General features: G+C 42.8%; 2 protein-coding genes across 2 annotated transcripts; one reads left to right on the forward strand and one right to left on the reverse strand.

The window, feature by feature from the left end:
• Nucleotides 1–825: 825 nt before the first annotated feature.
• MORN2 (MORN repeat containing 2) lies at nucleotides 826–3,889 on the reverse strand. The gene is made up of 5 exons (XM_088521314.1): nucleotides 3,883–3,889; nucleotides 3,736–3,801; nucleotides 3,499–3,605; nucleotides 3,277–3,413; nucleotides 826–1,019 (listed from the first exon to the last, which is right to left on the reverse strand). The coding sequence occupies exons 1-5, from the start codon at nucleotides 3,887–3,889 to the stop codon at nucleotides 917–919; spliced, it is 420 nt and encodes a 139-aa protein (XP_088377440.1). The 3' UTR covers nucleotides 826–916.
• A 376-nt stretch (nucleotides 3,890–4,265) lies between these two features.
• On the forward strand, nucleotides 4,266–22,071 carry DHX57 (DExH-box helicase 57). Its single transcript, XM_088521299.1, has 23 exons — nucleotides 4,266–4,472; nucleotides 5,188–5,340; nucleotides 5,591–5,761; nucleotides 6,219–7,021; nucleotides 8,408–8,604; nucleotides 9,489–9,610; nucleotides 9,864–10,059; nucleotides 10,842–10,966; nucleotides 12,074–12,207; nucleotides 12,931–12,985; nucleotides 14,009–14,211; nucleotides 14,921–15,037; nucleotides 15,394–15,490; nucleotides 16,207–16,380; nucleotides 16,616–16,816; nucleotides 17,384–17,660; nucleotides 18,742–18,837; nucleotides 18,956–19,039; nucleotides 19,177–19,314; nucleotides 19,974–20,048; nucleotides 20,381–20,515; nucleotides 21,512–21,712; nucleotides 21,807–22,071. The coding sequence occupies exons 1-23, from the start codon at nucleotides 4,270–4,272 to the stop codon at nucleotides 21,948–21,950; spliced, it is 4,101 nt and encodes a 1,366-aa protein (XP_088377425.1). The 5' UTR covers nucleotides 4,266–4,269; the 3' UTR covers nucleotides 21,951–22,071.
• Nucleotides 22,072–22,100: the final 29 nt, after the last annotated feature.

The following is a 22,100-nucleotide window of genomic DNA, read 5'->3' on the forward strand; positions in this document are numbered from 1 at the left end:
TTTTTTCTTCCTCCACATCTTAGCAATAATGAGAGGAACATCTGAAGGCAAATCTGAAGGAATAACATTTGCATATCATATCTGCCAATAGAGACAAGGCCAGTTATTTACTAAAACTCTGTTAAACATCTGGCAAGCAAAGACTCAAAATGTATTCTCTTTTTTCTGTCAGCACTGTTCATTTTCTTTCTGCTTTTCTTACTAGAAAGGCAATTTTCTTACTTTGTAAAGTAGGATACATGGATAAAACAGACTTTCGGTGACCAAACCCAAACAAAAATAGAAATGGGTTTGTTGCTGTATTAGGCCTTCGGATAGGGGCAGTGAGCAGCTGTGAGTGTTCATTTTCCCTCTCACAGAAAAGGTGTTTTGGTGCATGACAAAGCAAAATTTTGCAGTGGTTGTGGGCTTGCCCTGGTAGCAGGAATTGAAGGGCTGCAACTGCACCTGCTTTCTGTGCTCACTCCCACTGTGCCAAGCCAGCCGTAGTGTAAACACGATCATTTGAGCACAGGGCTTGCAAAGGTTTCTGTGGGCACAGAGGTCTGTTTTTCCACGAAAGTTCCACGAGTTGAGCATAAATTAGGCTTTATTTGTTGATGTTTTGGGGTTTTTTCCAGCTTCATTTTGAGAAACCCAGGGAGAAAAAAAAATCCTTGTACAAAAATAAAGTCATTAACTTCTGCACTTACAAATTCATCTCTCTTAAAGGTTTTCAGTTAGAAAATTTCATCTGTTCAAACTGAAAATAAAAATAACAGTGTATTCTAGTTACTAATGATATGCATCTTCAGAAGTTATTTTTAATAAACAAATGAAGAAATGAGTGTCTACTGAAAACTGCTCACAGCTGTTTGAACCCAGAATGGAAACACAAGTTTAGCCTTAGATCTGTGGTACTATTAGTGCCAAACAGCTACATTTTCAGCTTCGGCTTCAGTCCCACTGCTGCTGTGTGGTGAAACACGCCGCTCCACTCCACTCCTTTTTCATCTATGAATTCTCCTTCACCTTCCAGCCTGTAACAGCAGAAATCCAGTTTGTTAATGAAGAGGGCACTCTGTTTGCAGTAGCATGGTAATGTGTGCACCAGCTGGATAACAAAACTAGCAAGAATCAGAAAGTTCCCACTCTAGATCTGCCTTAATTTTCTTCCCACATGGTAGCCTATAAAAGTTTGACTAAGAGGCTAGGAAGACTTGTGAAGCACACGGGTTAAACAGCCATACTACATATTCCTTCCTTTGCAGAAATGTATTTACACCATCTTCCTAGCGTGTAGCCTGTACAGGAATAGCATCATAGTCCTTGTCATGTTTTGAGGTCACTGAGGATGAAGTCCTGTGAAGTTTGTCCCGACCTTTGGGAGCATCCTAAAGGTGTATCCCTATATGCAGCCATATAGCATGATATAGCTGAAAAACAAAAAACCCACAAACAAAAACAACAAAAAAACTGCTCTTATTCTTAACCCCTTACTCTGTAAGTGGTGCTATGATGAAGTGAAGGGATTTGCAGTCTGCTGTGGGGAAAAGAATGTAACTGCTGGGTGATTTCACTTCTCATAAGGCACATATCTCTTCTGATTTTTGAAAGCTGTTATCAAGCTCATAATTATACCTGAAAACTGCTACAAATAATAAATGTCTATGCACCAAAATTCCTTGCAAACGAGGAAAAAACCCCAACCTTTACAACCAATTATTGGAGATTTGTTTCCCTTACAAATAAGTAATAAAACCACCTAGCAGTCACAGCTAGTTGCCACAGTGCTGCCTATATCATTCTCCCCAAAAAACTGTAGTGATCTGGTGAGTAGTATCTTGTGTGAGTAGGTGAAACTAGCAGACCAGAAACTTGGCTAAACAGCCTGCATTAGGCTGCCAGACTGCAGCATGTGTTAATAACCACAAGTGTCAAATAAGAAAAAGTTTCAATCCTCTAGGGAAAATGGCAGTGTAGGTAAAGATGAGGTCTCTGCTGCATTTTAATTTAGATCACAAGTTTGAGTTGGCATCAGCTGTTTTGTTCTATGGATCAGATACTGGTGACAAGCACTCTGCTGGTGACAAGCACTCTGCTGGCACTTCTGTATTGGACTCTACTTCTTCCCTTGAGAACAGAGGCTTTACCCTAACAGTCTTGAGAGAAAGTAAAGCCCTGTAAAGCCCTATATGGGAGCTCCTGCTGGATGCCTTCACCACAGTGATGGTTACTTGCAGTTCTAGTCCTTGTGCAGAAGTCAGATGGCATTTAATATGACAGCAAAGATGGAAGCTCTTGAGCACATGTTAACATGCCACTGTAGTAGGGACATGATTTAAATTAGATCTGTTGGATTAGATTAGAACATTAGATCTGTTCTGAAGCATTGAAATGTATTTTTTTTTCCTCAAATTGTAGCTTGAGATTATACAAGTTTCCATTTTATATCCAACTAGATTCTGTTAGTGTGTATTGAATTTGATGTCTTTTAAAAACAGAACTGGTCACACTTCTAGTACTGCTATAGGCTATTCAGAAGGGCAAGGAGGGATGTTATCTGATGAAATACTAGCCATTAGCAACACACTTACCTTTTAGATTTATTTCAGATGTGGAACTGGGGAGGTATTTAAAAAAATCAAACATAAATCAAACCTAGCAAATTTGTGAGAGAAGTGATTTAATAAGAATAAACACAAATGCCCTAATGTCCTGTGTAATTTTCTCATTAGATCTGCCATGTGGATTATAAAATATTAGCTTTTTGTTTTAGGGGAAGACAGTATCTTAGCAATTCAAAACACACACACACGCATACACTTATTCAGCAGAAATTAACTCAGCTGCTGCTTTATATGAGCAGCCCTAAAGCTCTTTATTCTGAGTGATAAAAATAAACCTTCACATTTTCTCATCTCTGGATTTTTCATCTCAGAAGTAAATAAAAAAGTCCCAAGCAACTATCAGCACAAATCAACACTGTTTCTTTATGAGTCTGTAGGCAGACAGCTTGAAACATTAACTGAAATAGGTCTGAAGTGCTCTGTTCATCTGAACTGTGTGCAAGCCCAAAGGCTTAGCAAAAAAATAAAGGTGGGATGACTGTGAAAAAAATCATGGACTGGATCTCATGAAAAACACACTACTGGGTTCCTTGCACCCAGACACCATGGCTAATTTCCTTGCATTAAAAGAAACCTACTCCCATGCTGGGTGAATTTTAATTGGACTTCACCGCTTACTATTTCAAACTACTTGGAAGAGACTTTGACTTATCAACTCTAAACCTACTTGTTTTCATTGAACGGCCCAATGTACTTGGCTCCATTTGGGAACGTGTAAGTTCCTACTCCGTGGAACATGTTGTCTTTGAAGTCGCCTTCATAAACTGCCCCGGAGGGATGCTCCAGCCTTCCTTTGCCATTCATCTGCGTGCAACGAGAGATGGAGGATACAGAAATTAGTGTTTATGCGGGCTGCATTGCATCCTTGTGTTACTGGGTAGGAACCCACCTTGTCTCTTTCCCAGTTGCCCACGTAGGTGAGGCCGCTGGGGCTGGTGTGCACGCCGTGCCCGCTCCTCTGCAGCGCGCCCTCGGCGCTCCGGGCACACTGCCCTTCTGCGGGGAGCAAGGGAAAAAAAAAGAAAGGAAAAAACGGGGGAAGGTAGAAAATAATGATAATATAAATAGGAGTAATGATAAAAAAAAAAAAAAGTCGGGTCTCACGGGAGGAGGCTCCCGCCCTTACCGTACGTGTCCTTGTTGGGGAAGATGAAGGACACTTGAAAAAGCGCCGCATCTGTTGGAAAGGGGAGGGAAGGGGAGACGCGGGCGCTGGGTTTTCATGGCGCTTCCATCCCCCTGGCGCTGGGCGCGGGGGAAGGGGGGGTGTTACCGGCCATGGTTGCTACGCGGAAGTGTCTGCGGTTGCTAGGGAGCCCGGCGGCCCGGAAGGGGGAGCTGGGGCACTTCCGGGTCAGCCGGTGCGGTGTGAGGCGGCGGGAGGGCGAGGTAGGAGCGGGGCGGCCGGGAGGAAGGGGAGGAGGAGGAAGAGGAAGGAAAGGAGGAAGAAAGAGCGGCCGGGGGGCGCCCCCTACCCCGGGGCTAACGCCACTGTTGTCTCGCTGTCACTTGTGGCCTTAAACGAAGGGAAAATGGGTGGGCCAGGAGGTGCCGTTTGAGAGGGGGTCCCCGCTTGTCGTGTGGGAAGGGAAATAGCGTGGGGGTGCCCTAAAGCACCGTGTCAACCCCGGGGCGTTCTCGTCTTCCTCAGCACGGGAATATGAGTGCAGCGGGGAAGAGAAGAGGAAGGCCCAATAGAGGAGGAGGAAGAGGACGAGGAGGAGGAGGAGGAGATAAAAGAAGAGGAGGAGGCAGAGGAGGAGGCAGCAGCCGCTCAAACAAGTCTCAACTCGGTGGAAATAGGAAATGCTCAACAAAAATTTGGGACGATGGGGATGACTTTTGTCTCTTCGAGGAACCAAGGTAGGAATCCAGGTCTGTCCATTGATTCAAGCATGTTTGCAGCAAAAGAGTTTGGGATATCTTGGACCAGCTTTTGGGGCATCTTGGAATGTGCAGAAGTGCAAAGGGGTGCATAAATCTTCAAGCTAAAGCTACTTTTGCATGTTTGTTCTAATTAGTGATGTTAACTGTTTTGTAGCTATGGAAGAGTAAGTGGGTTTTTTGCCCTTTTTTTTTTTTTTTTGAGATTTGAATATCTCTGTTAATTCTCTTGTCTAAAAAACCATTTCAGAACATCTTTGATCAGAAAGCACTAACAAAAACAGGATAATCATTTTTATGTGTTACAAAGCAGAAGTTGGACCGTGAAAAATAAGCAGTTTTGATTTTTTTTAAATTATCTTAAATGTCCTGTAGCCAATCAAGCTCAGAAATACTTGGTTGTACTGTAGTCTCAGCACACCCTTACCTAGAAGAGCAATTATTAACTCAGTGTGGACTTGCCATAGGATCAGATGCATATAAGGATGTACACAGACACTCAAGCATCCTCGTCTTGCAAAGGTGAACCCAGCTAAATGTTCCTTAGATGACAGAAGAGCATTATTTTTTTTTTTCATTTTGAAATAGAGGAGTTGGTCCTAAAGTTTTGCTTCATATATTTCACATATTATTTCAGATGTCATTTCTGTCAAAGTCAACGCAAATAAAAGTTTTGTCTTATTTTGCTTTGTAGAGTTAGTGCCCCTGCCAGAAGAGGAGGGCAAGGAAGACAAAGAGCAGAAGCCAGAATGCCTCTGCAGACCATACACATGACATCAGAGAACCAGAGAAGAGTGAAAGAACTTCTTCGAGAGCTTCAAGGGCAGGAGCTGGCACCTGAATCAGAGTTAGTTTAAACAGAGGCATTATTTCCAGCTCTTCTAACTGCCTGCTCATCTAGAAATTAAACAGATTTTTTTCCCTTTAACTTTTAATTTGATCTCAAATCAACTTTTTTTTGAGTCTGTTTTCTGTACAGTATTAACTTGGGGAAAGGGGCAATACAATTCTTCCTTTACATGAGTACATTTTTTGTCCTATTGGCAATATAATTCTGTTTTATTTTAAAATTTAATAACTTTTTTGTTTTTAATCAGAGTAGCAGGTTCTGATGAAGATGATGATGAACCTGATTACCTTGATGATGAGCAATGCTGGTCTACAGATCAAGAAGTTTCTGACATAACTCCAAGGTCTTCTGCTGAACTGGCTGAACACAAAGTCGTGGAAAGTGAGGTGTCTCTGTTTGCTGTGCATAAACTGTCCAGGTGATGCTTTTCACAGTGTATGGTTTGTATCCTGAAGAGATAAATCACTCTAGGTTCAATATTGTGAGCCCTTGGTACCTGGAATTCCTCCTGGCTCCAGGGAAGTGGCATGTGCAGAACTGTTAGTATTGTATCTCCTACGAATATAATCTTTAGCTAGATGAATTTAAAATACGGCTGTAACTTGAAATCTAATCCTGTTGCATTCAGAGGTGTCAGACAGTTGCCAAATAACATAATTTGTCACCTTCTAAACAACAGACTGACACGGAAAGCAAAACCTGCTGCCAGCCGTGGTCAATTAAAATAGCATGAACATTGGCATTCTTGCAGTAGATTAGTATGTCACGTTATACCCTTGTCCTTACTGTAAGCCTAATCAAACACATTTATGATTATTTTTCTTCTGGCAAGTCTCTGTCTCCCCTGTTGCCATGTTTGCTCTGTTTTGTTGCAGGTATGGTTTTGACAAGGAACGTTGCAGGACGGTGCTGAGATCCTGCAACGGGAATATCGGGGCGTCGCTGGAGTGTTTGTTGTTGCAGTGCTTTGCAGAAAGATTCGGGGAGAAGGTGCAGGTTTCTGCAGCAGCTGTTGAGGCCAGTCGAGAAGAATGTTTAGAACAGAGACAAGAAGAAGCTTTTGTGCTGCGGTCAATCTACGGAGAAAAATTTGTAGAAAGAATTCAAAACCGAGTTTGGACTTTTGGTTTGGAACTGGAGTACCTAACGAACAGCCTGGACAAATCTAAACAAAAGGATGGCTCTACTAGAGACTCAACAAAGCAGACTTCACAAGAAACATGTAGATTTTACATCCAAGGAAGCTGCAGGTTTGGTTCAAAATGCAGATTCAGGCATGAAGCTCCTCCACATCATCCGGCTAAGAGCTGTGCGGATGCTCATCTCAGACCTAACAGCGATGACTCTCCCATGTATGAACTTGAAATAAGATTTCCTGAGGACAATAAGTATCCGCTCCAGGCACCTCTTGTGGCATTTTATTCCACCAATGAGAATCTACCTCTTGCCTGTCGTTTGCACATTGCCGAATTCCTCTTTGGGAAAGCCTTAGCAGCTGCGGAGTCCAGCGAACCAGTGGTGTACACGTTAGTGACTTCCTTAGAAGATGAATCAGAAATATGCAAGATGCTTAAAAATACTCACCACAAGTACAGTGTTCCTCCTGTGTCCCTGCAGGCAGTGCCTTCAGGAAGACTGCTGACAGATAGTTCATCTGATTCAAATCAGGTGTCAGAAGGTACACCAAATTTTCCTCTAGCACTTCTGGCCAGAGAATAGTCAAGAGGTCAGAAGAAAGAGGAGGAAGAGAGCACAATTCATGCATCTGTTCCAAATCTATTTCTGTTGGTTGTGGTCCTGCAGCGAGCCAGATCCTTAATCTAACTGTGCCTTTCCTTACTAGTGTGACAGCAGAGAAGTTTATGTTTGCAAGAGCTGTGTTAAAGGAGTGCAGTGTAACTGAGTTCTGGTTTGTGGAATGAGTGAGACCTGTTTCCACACAATTGTTAAAAACACCAAAATACTACATACCTGTGTTTGGAAGAGTTTGGGGAAGGCTGTCTCTAAGCTTTGGCCCTTCTGCTAATTGCTGGTTCTGAAACACAAAGAAACTTAAAAAAAAAAAAAAAAAAAAAAGGCTTTGCCCTAAATTAATTTGTAAATGTTTTAAGCTGGTCTAGACTGTTTCCATTTCTCCTGGCATCATCTCCCTTTCGCGTGCAAGTGCAACCAGGTTGATTTCGCACTGAGAGAGTTGAGGCCTCCTGTTATTTATAGTAGGGTGACAGCAGCTGCATGATATGGATGACCTCCTAGCTCTCACTCCCAGAATTCTCTTACCTAGGGCAAACTTCATTGAAGAAAGTTTGCAAGAATAAATGCATTACATTTTAGAGTCACCACCTAATGGTGACAGCCTAAATTTTTAATAGTCGAATAGCTGGTATTATTTTAAACATCTCCATAAAAAGATAGCTTGGTTCAAGAAACTGAAACTGTATATTGGTTCAAGAAACTGAAACTGTATAGAGGTTTCAAGTAATTTTCTTTATGTTATGAAGTCTTCCTGTTTTGATAAATACAGCCTCAAAACTTTTGAGGGCTGTCTTGTTGTGTGAGTAAATCCCACTTAAACTGACAGGAAGTATTTCACAGTGGCTACAAAATGTTATGGTGTACTTTAAATTCATTTAAACTGGCACTGCTGTCACAGTCTGGTGCTGCATTCAAGTGGTTGTGTGGTGGATTGGGTAGGGAAGTTAAAGCAGATGAAAAACATGATGCAGGGCTTTTCTGTTTGGTTTTGTTTTCCAGTCAATGAGTTAATTAGTTTCTTTCATCTTGTGGCCACCCAAACGATGGTGCTGCAAAGCACAGAGCTGCTGCAGGGGTAGTAGTGAGCGGGGTGGATTTGGAGAAGTGGTGGCTCGTTTCACGGGGAGGTTTCCTGGTACTGTTGAGCTAAATGCATGTCAAAACCAGTCCTGTGCATCCCCAGCTCTAATCTAACAAGGTTCTCTATTGAGATGCTCCTGGACCATGCACCTTTCTGATTTTTATGCAGTGCTGAGGCTGGTCCTTTTCCTTGGTGATATGAGTTACTAACTGCATTCTCTGTCTTAAGTCTCTGTATTGTCAGAGCCTCAGAAGGAAGAGGAGGTGGCAGAGGAGGAGGAGGAGGAAGATGAGCCTGAACAAGTTATTGTGGAGAATGAGAGTTATGTAAATCTCAGAAAAAAGCTTTCCAGGAAGTATGATACACAGGCAAAGTCTCTGCATAATGAAAATGTTAAAATCTGCAAGCAATTTCGGCTGAAAAAGGTATGGTGTACAGAAAAGAGTGTGTGTTTTCACGCTTGTCTTAGAGAAGAATCTATTTAAACAGCAGACTGTCAAAACAGCTCCGTTCCACTCCAGTTGTGTTCTTCTGCTAAGCTGCTTGTCTTCTAGTAGTTCAGCAAACAATGCTTCTGCCATCTGCAAACTGCTTTACACTTCCTCCTGGTAAAGAATGAAATATGCAATGCAAGATCTTTTGGAAGAATTGTAGGCTATTGTTTATTTATTTATTTATTAGTTTGTTGCAAGCTAAATGCCTCTTGTGCTAGGTGCAGAACGCCCCAGCTCATGGGACAAGTGTCCTCACTGTTTCTGAGCAACCTGAAGGGAATCCTGGTCTCTTGCAAAGCTGAGTTTTATCTTTGTTGGAGTGTTAGAAGCAAAATTAAATGCAGTTTTTATCAAGAAACTTTCATCTGAGTATCACATTAAGTATTTTAGTAGGTGATTGCGCAGACTACTACTGTATGAAGATATATCAAATACCTTTGAGAATAACAGCAGCTGTAATTCTGCAGCTGGATGTATTAGAGATGCAATAGGCATTTTGAAGAGATCTTGTGACTCTTGGATGAGTTCAGACTGAAAATAAATGTCAGATTTTACCAGAAAATTAAATACAGGAGTGATATATTAGCAGAATGTGGCCAAAGACTGAAATTGCCTTGAAGTTCAGCTGTCTTTGTAGACAGTATCCTTATGCGGTGCTTTAAAGACACAGCTGATGCAAGAAAATCATTCTCTAGGTTATTTTATGCAGGAATTTAGAAGATTAGAAAGAACCTTTCACAACATCTAAAATTGATGAACTTAGGGCAGGCCTAACCGCAGCTGCTGACTTTTTCATAATTATTTTTGTGTGTCAGTCTTCCAGGCATTTCCAGTCCATGTTGCAGGAAAGACAGAAGCTCCCTGCGTGGCAAGAAAGGGAAACCATTCTTGATTTGCTGAAGAGCCACCAAGTTCTTGTTGTGAGTGGCATGACAGGGTAAGAGGGTAATTTGCCATGTAGAATTTATACATCAAGCTATACATAGGAAAATGTGAAACGTAACCAAGTCCTGATGAGTTTCGGGTCATGGTCTATTTATGGCCAGTGGACAGCAATCCTGGACAAATTCTTATGCAGTGTGGCACTAATGAAACAAATTTCAAGTGGGATCAAGTTATCTTAATTTTCATGGATAGAAATGTGTTGGTTTTTGTTTGTTTTTACTGATTCCTGTTTTTTTCTCATGCAGATGTGGGAAAACCACTCAGATTCCTCAGTTTATTTTGGATGCTTCATTGCAAGGCTCTCCAGACAGAGTTGCAAACATCATCTGCACTCAGCCTCGCAGGATTTCTGCCATTTCTGTGGCTGAACGTGTAGCCAAAGAAAGAACAGAAAGGATTGGGATCACTGTTGGATATCAGATACGACTAGAAAGTGTAAAGGTGTGTGTGTGTTTGTTTTTTTTTTTCATTTAGTTTAGTTTAGGGCATGTCTTGCAGGCAGAATCTGTTCTATATCCACTGGGTTTTGAGATCAGCAAGTACATATTGCACCTCTATTTTATCTCCTCCCAACTTGCACAGTCTTCTTCACAGCATGAGAGTGCAGTAATGTTTTGTGCAGTTATTTCCCTTTCTGCTCAGACAGTGATTGGAAGGTCTGAGGATGTTGGTAACGCTTCTGTCCTCTGGAAGTTTTCATGAGGCATTTCCATTTGTTTCCACTTGGAGACTGAACTGTTTAACTTAAGTCAGCCAGAGGAGGAGGGGGGTGAATTTAAACTGCTGTCCTGGAAATAAAGTTCAGTCTGTATTCCAGCTGATGCTTTTTTCCAAGAAATGTGTTCCAAAAAAGAACTGAGAACTGAGTTAACACACAGCCACTTCCTTAGAAAAAAGAAACTTTAATTTGGATTTTTTGTTCATCCCTTATTGTTATGCCCCATGGTAAGGAACACATGCTTAGAGTTTTAATCAAGATTATTATGATAATAAAATATCTTCAGCATTGTCTCCAGAAAAAATTGTTTGTTCCCCTTCTGTTAAACCTGGAACTCACTTGGAAATGAATGTTTTACAGCAACACATACTCCTTGCCCTAGGTTAAATTGCACAATGTGTAGCCAAATACATTGTACTTTTGTCTTGTTAACTTTATGTATGAATATATATCATAGGGTGATGTTATTGTACTAGTAACTGTATTAACACTCAATATATTCAAGTCCTCAGCTACCAGACTGTTATATTGTACTACTGGTGTGCTGCTGAGAAGGCTGGAAGGAGATCTGGCTTTGCAGGGAGTCACACATGTTATTGTGGATGAAGTTCATGAAAGAACAGAAGAAAGGTAAATAATCCTTTATCCCAACAACAAAATGAAGAGGTGCAGTCAGCAACATCGAGGTGACTAAGATGCAAATAACCTAAGTCAAACTTGATGATTCTGTGGCAGAAATCTGTGTGTGTGATGATGGAAGGAGTCAGGCCTTAGGTTCCTGTCTCTGGACAATAGGGAGCTGTGCTGCACCAGTTTGCAAAGAAAGCACATCTCTGAAATATTCTGTGCTCCCTTCGTTGCAGTTGCATTGAAAAGGGATTTAAAATGAGGCATCTGGGTTAAGAAATAACTTTTTAACCACAATTACTTGTGGTCCTGATAATTTTATTCCTTCCCTTTTCAGTTCTCATCAAATACCTTAATTCTTCATGTAACCTTTTGGGAACTCTTTATCCTGACACGTATTTCAGGAGAGCACCTACAAAGCATAAGTGCTCACTTTATTTTTCCAGTCTAGATTTTACCATTCCTGCACATTTCTCATACTGTCCTGCCACGCTCACCTGTTGATGCCAAGCAAAAAACACTGTGCATTGCTATATCTATAAAATGAGTGATACCAGAAGCCCTTTTCTTGGATGTTTTCCTTGTGGAACACTAAAATACAGTGAATTTTGAGGAGGTTTTGACTGTGGTCTGTTATTCTACAGCTTGGATTATATTTGGACCTTATAAAAGGGCTTGTGTGTCTTGAGGTTTTAAGCAAGTCTTCTAGGCATGACACAAAACTTAATATGTGGGAGAAATACAGTGAATGAGGAAGAATAGGTAAATTTGAATGACTCCTTCCAGGATGGAAGAAGCAAAAGGGTTTCATCTGTTGCTTTGAGTTAATTTGTTGTCTACTGCTCTTATGTTGTCTTTAATATTAGGGTAGCTAATTTATAGGGTAGCTGGAGCTTTTTGTTGCTTATATAAAACTGCCACGTAATCCTGACCCTCGAATAGGGGACAGCCCAAAATTAAGTGGATTGGTACCCATTTATTTACTGCATTATTAGCTGCCAGCCATTATGCAGAACTCGTACTTTGTAATGGTATGGCTGTGATATTGGGAAAAGTCCAGAGCATGGGGAGAAGGAAGAGGTTCTGAAAATCTTTGCTTGTTTTCCTCAGTGACTTCCTGCTGCTGGTTTTGAAGGATGTCATGTTGCAGAGACCAGACCTGCGCATTATACTCATGAGTGCTACCTTGAACGCGGAGCTTTTTTCACAATACTTTCAATCCTGTCCAATTATTAACATACCAGGTGAAGAAAAAGTCATTTTCGTTATCTGTTCCATTCATTTTTTTAGAGGTTTGGTTTTAGTTTTACTGCTTGTGAAGTTTTTCTCTCTTCCTGTGTAGGTTACAGTGGTAAATGAGGAATAGATCTCAAGGGCTAATTGACAGAGAGGCAAGATGAGGATTTATACAAGAGCTATGATTCCAGGTAGAAAGTAGTCTTACTTAGAATGTAAAACTAATCAGCTTCCTTGGAAAGGAGATACAGAAATGGAGCCTTTTTTTTTGGATGTTCTGTCTATATCAGCAGAATTTTCTTCCCCAAAAGCCCAAATGGAAAGAAATATATGACACAATTTCATGGCAACCAAAAACTCCTGCATCCTTGTGAACAAGGAGCAGTGAGAGGATCCAGTTGCATGCATATATAATTAGGCAAATGTGTCTTTTAATTTGTTCTGGTATTACAGAGAGCATCAACAAAGCACTTATGCTGAATGGTGTGTTCCCAAGAGCACATCAGCCCTACTCTGCAGGGAGTGCAGGAAAATGGTGCTAGGAAAACAACCTCTGCTTTCCTGGACAGAAGTTATGTGGAAGACTGCAGTATTTATCTTAGTCACGTGTTCCCATTTAGGTCACAGAGATGAGTTAGAATTAAAGTTGAGGAACCACAGTATGGAATAATACCATCACTTCCTGCATGTTGTGTGGCATGTCCATTTATTATTACCTTGTTCCTCTCTAGGCCGAACGTTTCCTGTGGATCAGTATTTCCTGGAAGATGTGATTGCAATGACAAGGTATGAAAGATGCATTTATGCTCAGATGTGTTTAGTGTTTGAAGTTGCACAGCTGACTTTGAGACTGCACTTGTTCTGTGTGTGAATTCAAAAGTGAAATCCTCTCAAATTCCACCACCCCCACCCCAGCCTCGCAGTCTTAGAGTTCTCTTAAAGCACTGAATCTGAAGCATGCTGCAGTGGGGTCTAGGGTCCCAGCCCCAAACAAGCCTTTCTGCATTAGATAACTGCATAATTTCTTAAGAAAAGGCAACCTTTGCCATAAAGGGTTTGTTGGTGCCCGTGTGTTAACAAACTTCCCTCCTCAGCACTTGTTTCAGTGTTGGTTAGACATCAGGAAGCCAAAGAAATGTGAAGACAGATTGCAGCATGGAAGGGGGAGAATGCAGGATACCAAAAATTTGCTTTTGTGTAAGCCCTACCTTCCAGTAAAAAGTGAGATAAAGATCCCTGTAATCAGTGATAGTTACTGGAGAGCCAGAGCAGATATTCCAGATAGTGAACTGATCAGCCTCTGTAAATTACTTAGTGACTCTCGACTGTCCATTGAACCATTCTCACCCCAACTTTTAAAAGACTGATGTCCCAGCAGGGCAGACATCTCTCCCTCCACCAGAGTTGGCTCTAAATTTCAGCACCTGAGGTTTTCTTTTAGTGAGATAGAGTTGTGCTGTGGGTGACGAGACTTGAACCTCAAACTATCCCAAAACTTCCCTACCCCGGGGTTAGAGCTGCCCGTGGGAGTGAAGAACCTGCTTTGTCCTAATTTTCCCCCTGTAAAAATGAGTTCCTTTCAGAAATATTGCTTTGTCTGTCTTGGAGTGGAGGGGTAGAGCAATGGCATGAAGTGAAATAAGAGCAAAGTAAAATTCACAATCTCTTTACTCTCTGTGGTCTTGCAAGCCTCATGATGTAAGTGTAAGAGGTATTTAGCATAAATACTTTTGATGTGGCATCTCTATAACTCATTATTAGGAAGAGAGCAGTATTTTTCACACCACTGAATGCTCCCCTTGCCTTCAGGTATGTCTTAGAGGACAGCAGTCCCTATAGGCGCAAGACAAAGCAAGAAAACAAACAGACTGAAAGACATAAAAGAACTGCATTTGAGGAAGTAGAGGAGGATCTGCGACGTGCTGGCATCCTGGGAGAGGCTGATACAGCCATCAGGGATTCAGACCCAGACCAAAAATTAACCCTAAAGCAGCTCCTGGCAAGATACAAAGGTGAGTCCATTCTTAAATCTAGTAAACTGGCCATATTACATCCACCAGTCAGCATGGTGTGGTAGCATATCACAGTGTATATTAAATGCATATACATCATTCAGAGTTTTATGGTTGCTAGGTTAGGCAGATCACTACTTTCTAGATGAGATCAGAAACCTGCCAAATTCAAAAGAAAAAAGGAAAAAAAAAAGTAATTCAGTTCTCTTAAACTGCAACAAGTATTTTGTCTGCAAACAGTTTTTAGCATCTGAGGAGGGACGGGTCTCAGTTTTTATCTATTTCCATCCTGTTTCAGATGCCTTGTCAGAGCAGCTTCGAATAAAGCACTATGCCCATCTGGCCACGTCAGGGAGGTCTTTTCAGCATCACAAGCTTTTCAATGAGAAATTTGGTCATTTTGTGAGCAGTTTAATAAAATAGGCAGACTTTTCCATTAACTACCTGCTCTGTCAACATCAGAGTCCTCCCTGGGGACTTTGGGACTCTCCCACCCAGGAGAGTTCTGTCCTGCACATCCTTATGGTAAGCTCTTGACTTGGATAAATTTGCTTTGCTAAAAAGCAAGTTTTGTTGCAGGGAGCTACTTTTGGGACTGTTTGAACCAAGATGTGGTTGACTGAGTAGCCAGACTGTGGCTCAGTGTATCCAGCACAAACTTTTCTACAGGAGATGGATTTACTGCTTATTTGATTGATTTTGTCCCCAGGAGTTAACAAGACAGTGCTGAAAACAATGTCTGTCATGGACTTGGACAAAGTTAATCTGGAGTTAATTGAAGCCTTGCTGGAGTGGATACTCACAGGCAGACATTCATACCCCCCAGGTAACTTCACTGGCCCTGGAAGATAAGCAGAAGTAGATTCGTGGAGGTGTGGGCTTGAGCAAATACCACCAAGTTAAAGTTTTGAGTGCTAGATTTCCATAGTTAACTGAGTATTACTGAAAAAAATATGGTTCTGTCTGAGTGACAGAGCCTCTGGCTTGCATGAGATGAGGAAGAAAAGAGAATTATTTACCTCTCTGGAAAGTATTTGGTGAGGAACTGTTACAGCCTGTTACAGTTCTTTTGTGCAGACAGCAGCCTTCTGCACATGAATTAAATATCATGCTAGGTATTATCTATTTTTCTACTCAGTGTTCTTTTTTTAAAAAATCTTTTTTTTTATCCCTGTTGTCTAGGTGCTGTGTTGGTATTTTTGCCTGGACTAGCAGAAATCAAGATGCTTTATGAGCAGCTCCAGTCTAACGCTCTTTTCAATAATAGGCACAGCAATAGGTAAAGCAGAAAATCTTCAAAACAGTCTTTACCCTGAAGTCTTTACCCTGAATTAAGAGTAGTTTTCTGCACATGGTCTATTTTCATTTAGGGACAATTTAAGACGTATGAGACAGCTTTTGCAAGGAAGATCTTAACTTCAGGGTAAATCTCGTTCTTTTACTATATTATTGGATTGCTTTGTATATTTTTTCTCAGCCTAGAATGGTGAACAGTGTCAAAAGTTGTGACTAATTTAGTTGAAGTTTTCAAAAACGCCACTATTCCCCACTCTGTGCTGTGCATGATCCAGTGGACTGTGGAAAACTTCACCTCAGCCCTTGCTATTCCAGAAGCTCTGCAGAGAGATGTTTAGTGGTTGTTGTAGTGTTTACATTCAGCAAAATTCAGATTGTTACACAGAGCCATAAATGTATCTCCTTAACTAAACATTACTTACATGCCCTTGGCATGGTTGGCTGGAGTGATTCCTTCCAGCTTGTCATAAGTTGAATCCTCTGGATTCTTCTTCAGATACATCCTGATTCTGAGCCACGTCCCTTCCATAAACTTCCCCAAGAACACATCTTACACCAAATAGAGTACAAAGGTTTGCTGGTTTTGAATTCCTTTGAATATGCAGTGTCTAGTACTTCTTGGGGATAGGTGCATGCAGACAGACTTGCAGGAGGGAGCAGGCTGGTGGTGCTCAGCACACTGTCTTATTTCCCCTCCAGGTGTGTGGTTTTTCCACTTCATTCCTCACTGTCCAGTGAAGAACAGCAGTCTGTGTTCCTCAAGCCTCCTGCAGGAGTTACCAAGATCATCATCTCTACAAACATTGCAGAAACATCCGTCACCATTGATGATGTGGTCTATGTGATTGACTCTGGCAAAATGAAAGAGAAAAGGTACTGGTATTCCTCGGGGCTTTTTTAGTTTGGGAACGACTCTGATTTGAGCTGCAAAATCCCATTTTCCAAAGAGCTGGGAAAAGCTACTGTGAAGTGGGGGAAGCCTGCCTGGACCAGCTCCCAAAACCCGTGAGGGGTAGGAGTTGTGTCCAGTTGTGGCAGCATCTGTCTGCTTGGTTTGCAGTGTGTCCACTGCCCTGGTGGACACGAGCCTGTTCTTGGTTCCTTGCAGATACGACCCAAGGAAAGGAATGGAAAGTTTGGAAGACACGTTCGTGTCCAGGGCCAATGCTTTGCAAAGGAAAGGGCGAGCAGGCCGCGTGGCTTCGGGCGTCTGCTTTCATCTTTTCAGTAGCCATCACTATAACCACCTCCTCATAAAAGAGCAGTTACCAGAAATACAGAGGGTGCCCCTGGAGCAGCTGTGTCTGAGGTGAGCAGCCATGCATCTTTTGCCTTAAAAGAGTGTGCAGAATGGCCTCTCTCTAGCACGGGGAGTAATCTGCACTGCCTTCACCAAGACTTTGCCTTTCCTTGTGGGTTTTCTAACATCATGAAACCCCCACACTTGATCCTGTATCTTACGGGTGCTTTGATCTTGCTATCAACTTGCCACTATGTCCAGTACCCCTTCTAATGGGACCCACAAATTGGATCAAGCACCTCCATCATGTCAAGGTTAGAGAAAAGAGGTCTTCTATCCCTGCCTCACTGTGTGGACTCCTTCATGCAAAAAAGGAATTTAAAAAAACAGCAACACAATTTATTATGGTAAAGATGTCAGTAAAAACTCATTGTGCTAAATGGGAATCTGTTTTTATTGACTTTGTGAGGTTGCATGAGGTAAAAACCCCCTCTGCTTGTTTCACATTGCTTCCTGGCCTGAATTATGCCTTACAGGCCCTCTTAGCATGTTCTTAGGATCGGACTTTCTGGCTTTTCGATGAAAGTTTGTTGTTTTGACCAGTGTATTGAACTTTATTTTTTTCGCCCCCTCAAGAATTAAGATTCTGGAGATGTTTTCTGCACAGAGCCTTCATTCTGTCCTGTCGCGATTAATCGAGCCCCCAAGAGCCGAGTCTTTGCAGGCGTCAAAGCTGCGGTTACAGGACCTGGGAGCGCTGACGGCGGACGAGAAGCTCACGCCCTTGGGCTATCACTTGGCTTCCCTGCCCGTCGATGTCAGGATTGGGAAGCTCATGCTGTTTGGCACCATATTCCGCTGCCTGGATCCCGCGCTGACCATCGCAGCCAGCCTGGCCTTCAAGTCGCCCTTCGTGAGTATCCCGACCCGCTCCGCGCTGCGGGAACGCCGTGGTGCCCTTCAGCAGGGAACGCTGCCCTCGTGTGCAGCCTGCCAGCCCTGCTGGGCTCCTCCTTCTTAGCCTGGAGCGTTCACATGTGTCTGCAGCCCTTGGGAAGGGCGCGGGGTAGAAATGTCTGGTTATAAACAGATACCCAAAACCAGGCCAACATTGATAACAATGTTAATTATATTATGGGCGAATGGTAGGGATGATGTGGATTTTTTTTGTTCTAACTTAGCTTGTCCAAGTTTGAGGTCAGAATTCCTAATCGCTATTTTTCATCTTTTGTCCCCTTTTTGACCTTTTGGTGTTATTCCAGAGGCAATTAGGAATAATTGTGGGCCTGTGATAATTATGAAGATGACACGTGAATATAGAGTTTGGTTTTGATCTCGGTTTGTGTCTTCACTTTCACTTTGGCTTTTTGGATCATCTGCAGTAGTTAGTGGTGCTTCCACTTTTGTGCAACTTCTGTGCCAATATATGGAAAACTAGACCTTCTTGCCAGCAAAATTTTGATTGCTACAGTTAGTTTACATTGGGGATAGTTGCAAAGGAGCTGCAAGTAGACCGTTGTGGTTATTAAGCTGCATTTTTTTTTACCTCATGTACCTGTTGGGCATTTTCTGCAGCCTTGCAACTTTAAGAGTTCTAAGTCACTATGTGGTGATACTGAATAGCTTGATTTTAGCCTGGCTTCCTTGCTGTCCTGAGTTGCTGTCACTTTCTCCCTCTCAGACCCACATCAGTTTTTGGACTTGGCCTGCTCTTCTCCATTCTGTGCCTTCTTTGTTGAGCTTGTTGACTTGTTAAGCTGTCTGAATGCTGTTTTTCACAGATCTTGACCTTGGGCAGCTGTAGAGAGGCCTGCCCTAAAGGAGCTGTTTTTCTCTGAGCTTACAGATTTAGCTCTGGGGTTTGCTGCTGCCTAGGTATTTTGGAGGGCTGCCTTCCTCTGAGCTGCTGACCCACTACCAGAGACCCTGGGATGTGTTGGGATGGGTTGCCTGAGGTGGGAGGAAAGAGCCTTAATCTCTTGCTGCCTCTCTAGGTGTCACCATGGGATAAAAGGGAAGAAGCAAACAAAAAGAAGTTGGAGTTTGCAGTAGGAAAAAGTGACTATCTGGCTCTTCTTCAGGCCTATAAGGTGAGCTAAAGATCAGCCTCTCAGAGGTTTGTGCTGAAATCTGAGCTGTTATATTTTATGAAAGGCTTTGGCTTTTTGTTTGTTTGCTTGATTCTTTTTTTCCTTTCTTATTAATTAGGGATGGTGTTTAAGTACCAAAGAGGGCTCTCAGGCGAGCTACACCTACTGCAGGGAAAACTTTTTATCAGGAAGAGTTCTTCAAGTAAGTCATTCCTTTTGTGGCCTTGCACAGGGCTGGGTTGAGATACCAAGGCAGAGTCCTCGTGTCTAAAATGAGCAACCTGTGAAGACTCTTCTGTCTCGGTTTGGCACCTCTGGCAGCTCTTTGTCTGTTTGTAGGAAATTGCGAGCCTGAAAAGGCAGTTCACAGAACTGCTTTCTGATATTGGGTTTGTGAAGGAAGGGTTAAGAGCCAGGGACATGGAGAAGAAGTGCTGCCAAGGCGGAGATGGTGTGTTGGATGCCACAGGAGAAGAGGTAATTTGCTACATTTTGGTGCTCTGAACAGATGTTGCAGCTTTTGACTTGAGTGTTGGCTGCTTTCTCCAGCCTGGTGGGCTTCCAACCACAGCCTGCCCTTGCTGTCTCACATCAGGACCTCCTGCTTGGTTTGTTTTTCTGCCCTGGACTTTGTAATGCGGCTTGAGAGACTTGAGGCTGAGGCTCCCGTGCCCTTGATTCCACAGAGCAGGAGATGCAGTTTCCACTTTATGCCTTTACTGTAGCCATGCACTCATGCCCTGTGCTGAATCTTGGTATTTGTGTGGACCTTGTTTTGGGAACAGAGCTGCATTATAGAACAAGGATCCTCAGAAAGTAGCACCTACAGAGTCCCAGGTCTCACAGTGCTGCACGGTGGGGTGATACGGGTTTGGCAGTTGCAGAGACCCTCTGTGCAGACGTGGGACATGCTCTGTGCTTTGGTTTGGTTTTGGGTTTGTTTTTCTTGAGGGGCATGCTGCTTTGGACCAAACACTAGTAAGCCACTAAGTTAGGCAGCAACGTAATTGGTGGCCAGTTTGCTCCAGCCTGAAAGCTAAAATGGAAAGTGGTGTTCAGCCATGAAGTCAGTTCAGAAACAGAGCTTTGCCTTTTAGCTTACCTCTAGAGATATAATATGTGCATTGATTTCACAGGCAAATTCGAATGCAGAGAACATCAAGCTGATCTCAGCTATGCTGTGTGCTGCGCTGTATCCCAATGTTGTCCAGGTAAAAATGCTTTCTCATTGTTTCTCTTCCCTTGCATAACACATTCACACCTTTGACTTTGAATCTGGTCTGATTGTGGCAGATTTTTTTTTCCCTTTTAGATCCTGACCTGGGTTTTTCTCCTTTGACCTGGCAAGGCTTTCTGCTTACAGTGTTAGGACTGGGCAGCTGAACTCATGTGCTTGCTATGATATTGCTGTCATTCCTACATGTTTGCTTTTAGTGCCACACAGAGGACAGCAACAAACAGAACAAAAAATTAAGTGTCAAAAAAAGGTGAATTCAGCTTTCTAGTACAGTGAATTCATAATTGCATTTATCTTATTATATAGGTGAAAATGCCAGAGGGCAAATACCAGAAGACTAGTGCAGGAGCAGTTAAAATGCAACCAAAAGCAGAAGAGGTGAAGTTTGTTACCAAAAATGATGGTTATGTTCACATTCACCCTTCCTCTGTGAATTATCAGGTCAGTATTTTTTTTTTCTGCAAAGCCCACTGTCTTTTGTAACAGGAATTACCTTTGCTTAAGCGGTGGGATTACAGTGAGAGTCCCTGCTGATGTTCAATCAAGAAGGCGTTTTATTTACTTATTTAACAGTCCTTCTGTCCGGATTGTAAGGAAGGGTGAGTGTGTGTGTGAGAAGTCCAGGTTATGGAACAGAACTAGAGGCAGTAACCTCCCCGTGTGTGTTTCTTAGAGCAGCTGCTGCAATCTTACACACAAAAATAGTGCAGTTAGTTAAAATATTCCCCAGCCTTTCCACGACCCTGACCGAGATGGCTTGCAGGGAGGTAGCCTTCCTGGATCCCCTTCATGTAGTGGGGAGCAGATGTCTTGAGCCCCACGACACTTTGGTCACCTCAGATGAAATACTACTGGCTGGTAAATAAGGCATGCCTAGTCATGGCTTTGTTTCTTCGTGTGACCTCAATAGAGTTCATTTCCTTTTAGCTTCATAGCTGGTTTTTAGATGTCAGGCCTTCTCTTCCTACCATGGTACACGCTAACACTTGTCTAGTGGAGGCTGTCTCCCTATTAGTTTTCCAGGATGTCAATTACTTGCTTAAAACAAACAAACAAACAAAAAAACACCCAACCATTATTAACTCTAGCCCCTTGTCTGTTCATTACTCTTGTGCTCTTTTAGAATAACAAGCCCAGCTGCACATGGCAAATCTCTATAGTATGAAATAGAGACCTGGGGCCCTGGAGACTTCCTTAAGGTAGCCCCTCTCTCCCATGCTTACTGCACGGGAGGAAGGAGCAGGGGTAACTGACAGAGAGGACGGGGTGAAGGGAGGCTGTTAGGCAGGCGAGTGTGTTTGAGAATAGAAATGCACCCCTAGAGGAGGTGGCAGGGGGGGCCACGTGTGCCTGAGCGAGGCCATGGGGTTCTTTGCAGGGGCGGTGGTTCCACATACTTTGTAGCTAACTGCAGCCCTCTGGGATCTGCTCTTCCAGACGAGGCACTTTGAGAGCCCTTACCTGGTGTACCACGAGAAGATCAAGACCAGCCGCGTGTTCATTCGAGACTGCAGCATGGTGTCAGTGTACCCCCTGGTCCTCCTCGGAGGCGGGCAGGTTCACACACAGCTGCAGAAGGGAGAATTTGTCATTTCCCTTGACGATGGCTGGATACGATTTGCGGCTGCCTCACACCAGGTAATGAAGTGATAACCTGGGAGTGGTTCAGGTCTGCGCTTGCGTTCGGGAGGCAGGAGGTGAGAATCTTTTCTGTCTTCCTCATGTCCCTTAGGTGGCTGAGCTGGTGAAGGAGCTACGTTGTGAACTAGACCAGCTGCTGCAGGACAAAATCAAGAATCCCAGCATGGACTTATGCATGTGTCCCCGTGGATCACGGATCATTGGCATGATTGTAAAACTTGTGACCACACAGTAACATGAGAGCACCTTCCTTTGAGGATGCTGTTCGCTACTGCCCAAGAACAGACCAAGTAACATGAGTGTCTTTGTATAATCACTATTTGATGCTGATCTCTGGAACTCCAAGTTGGCAACTGTTCTATTTTTTTTTAATTTAAATCTTTTG

The sequence above is a fragment of the Tinamus guttatus genome, unplaced genomic scaffold, assembly GCF_059628265.1.
Source record: "Tinamus guttatus ecotype Peru unplaced genomic scaffold, ASM5962826v1 Tinamus_guttatus_pri_ptg000116l, whole genome shotgun sequence".
Classification (NCBI taxonomy): Eukaryota; Metazoa; Chordata; class Aves; order Tinamiformes; family Tinamidae; genus Tinamus; species Tinamus guttatus.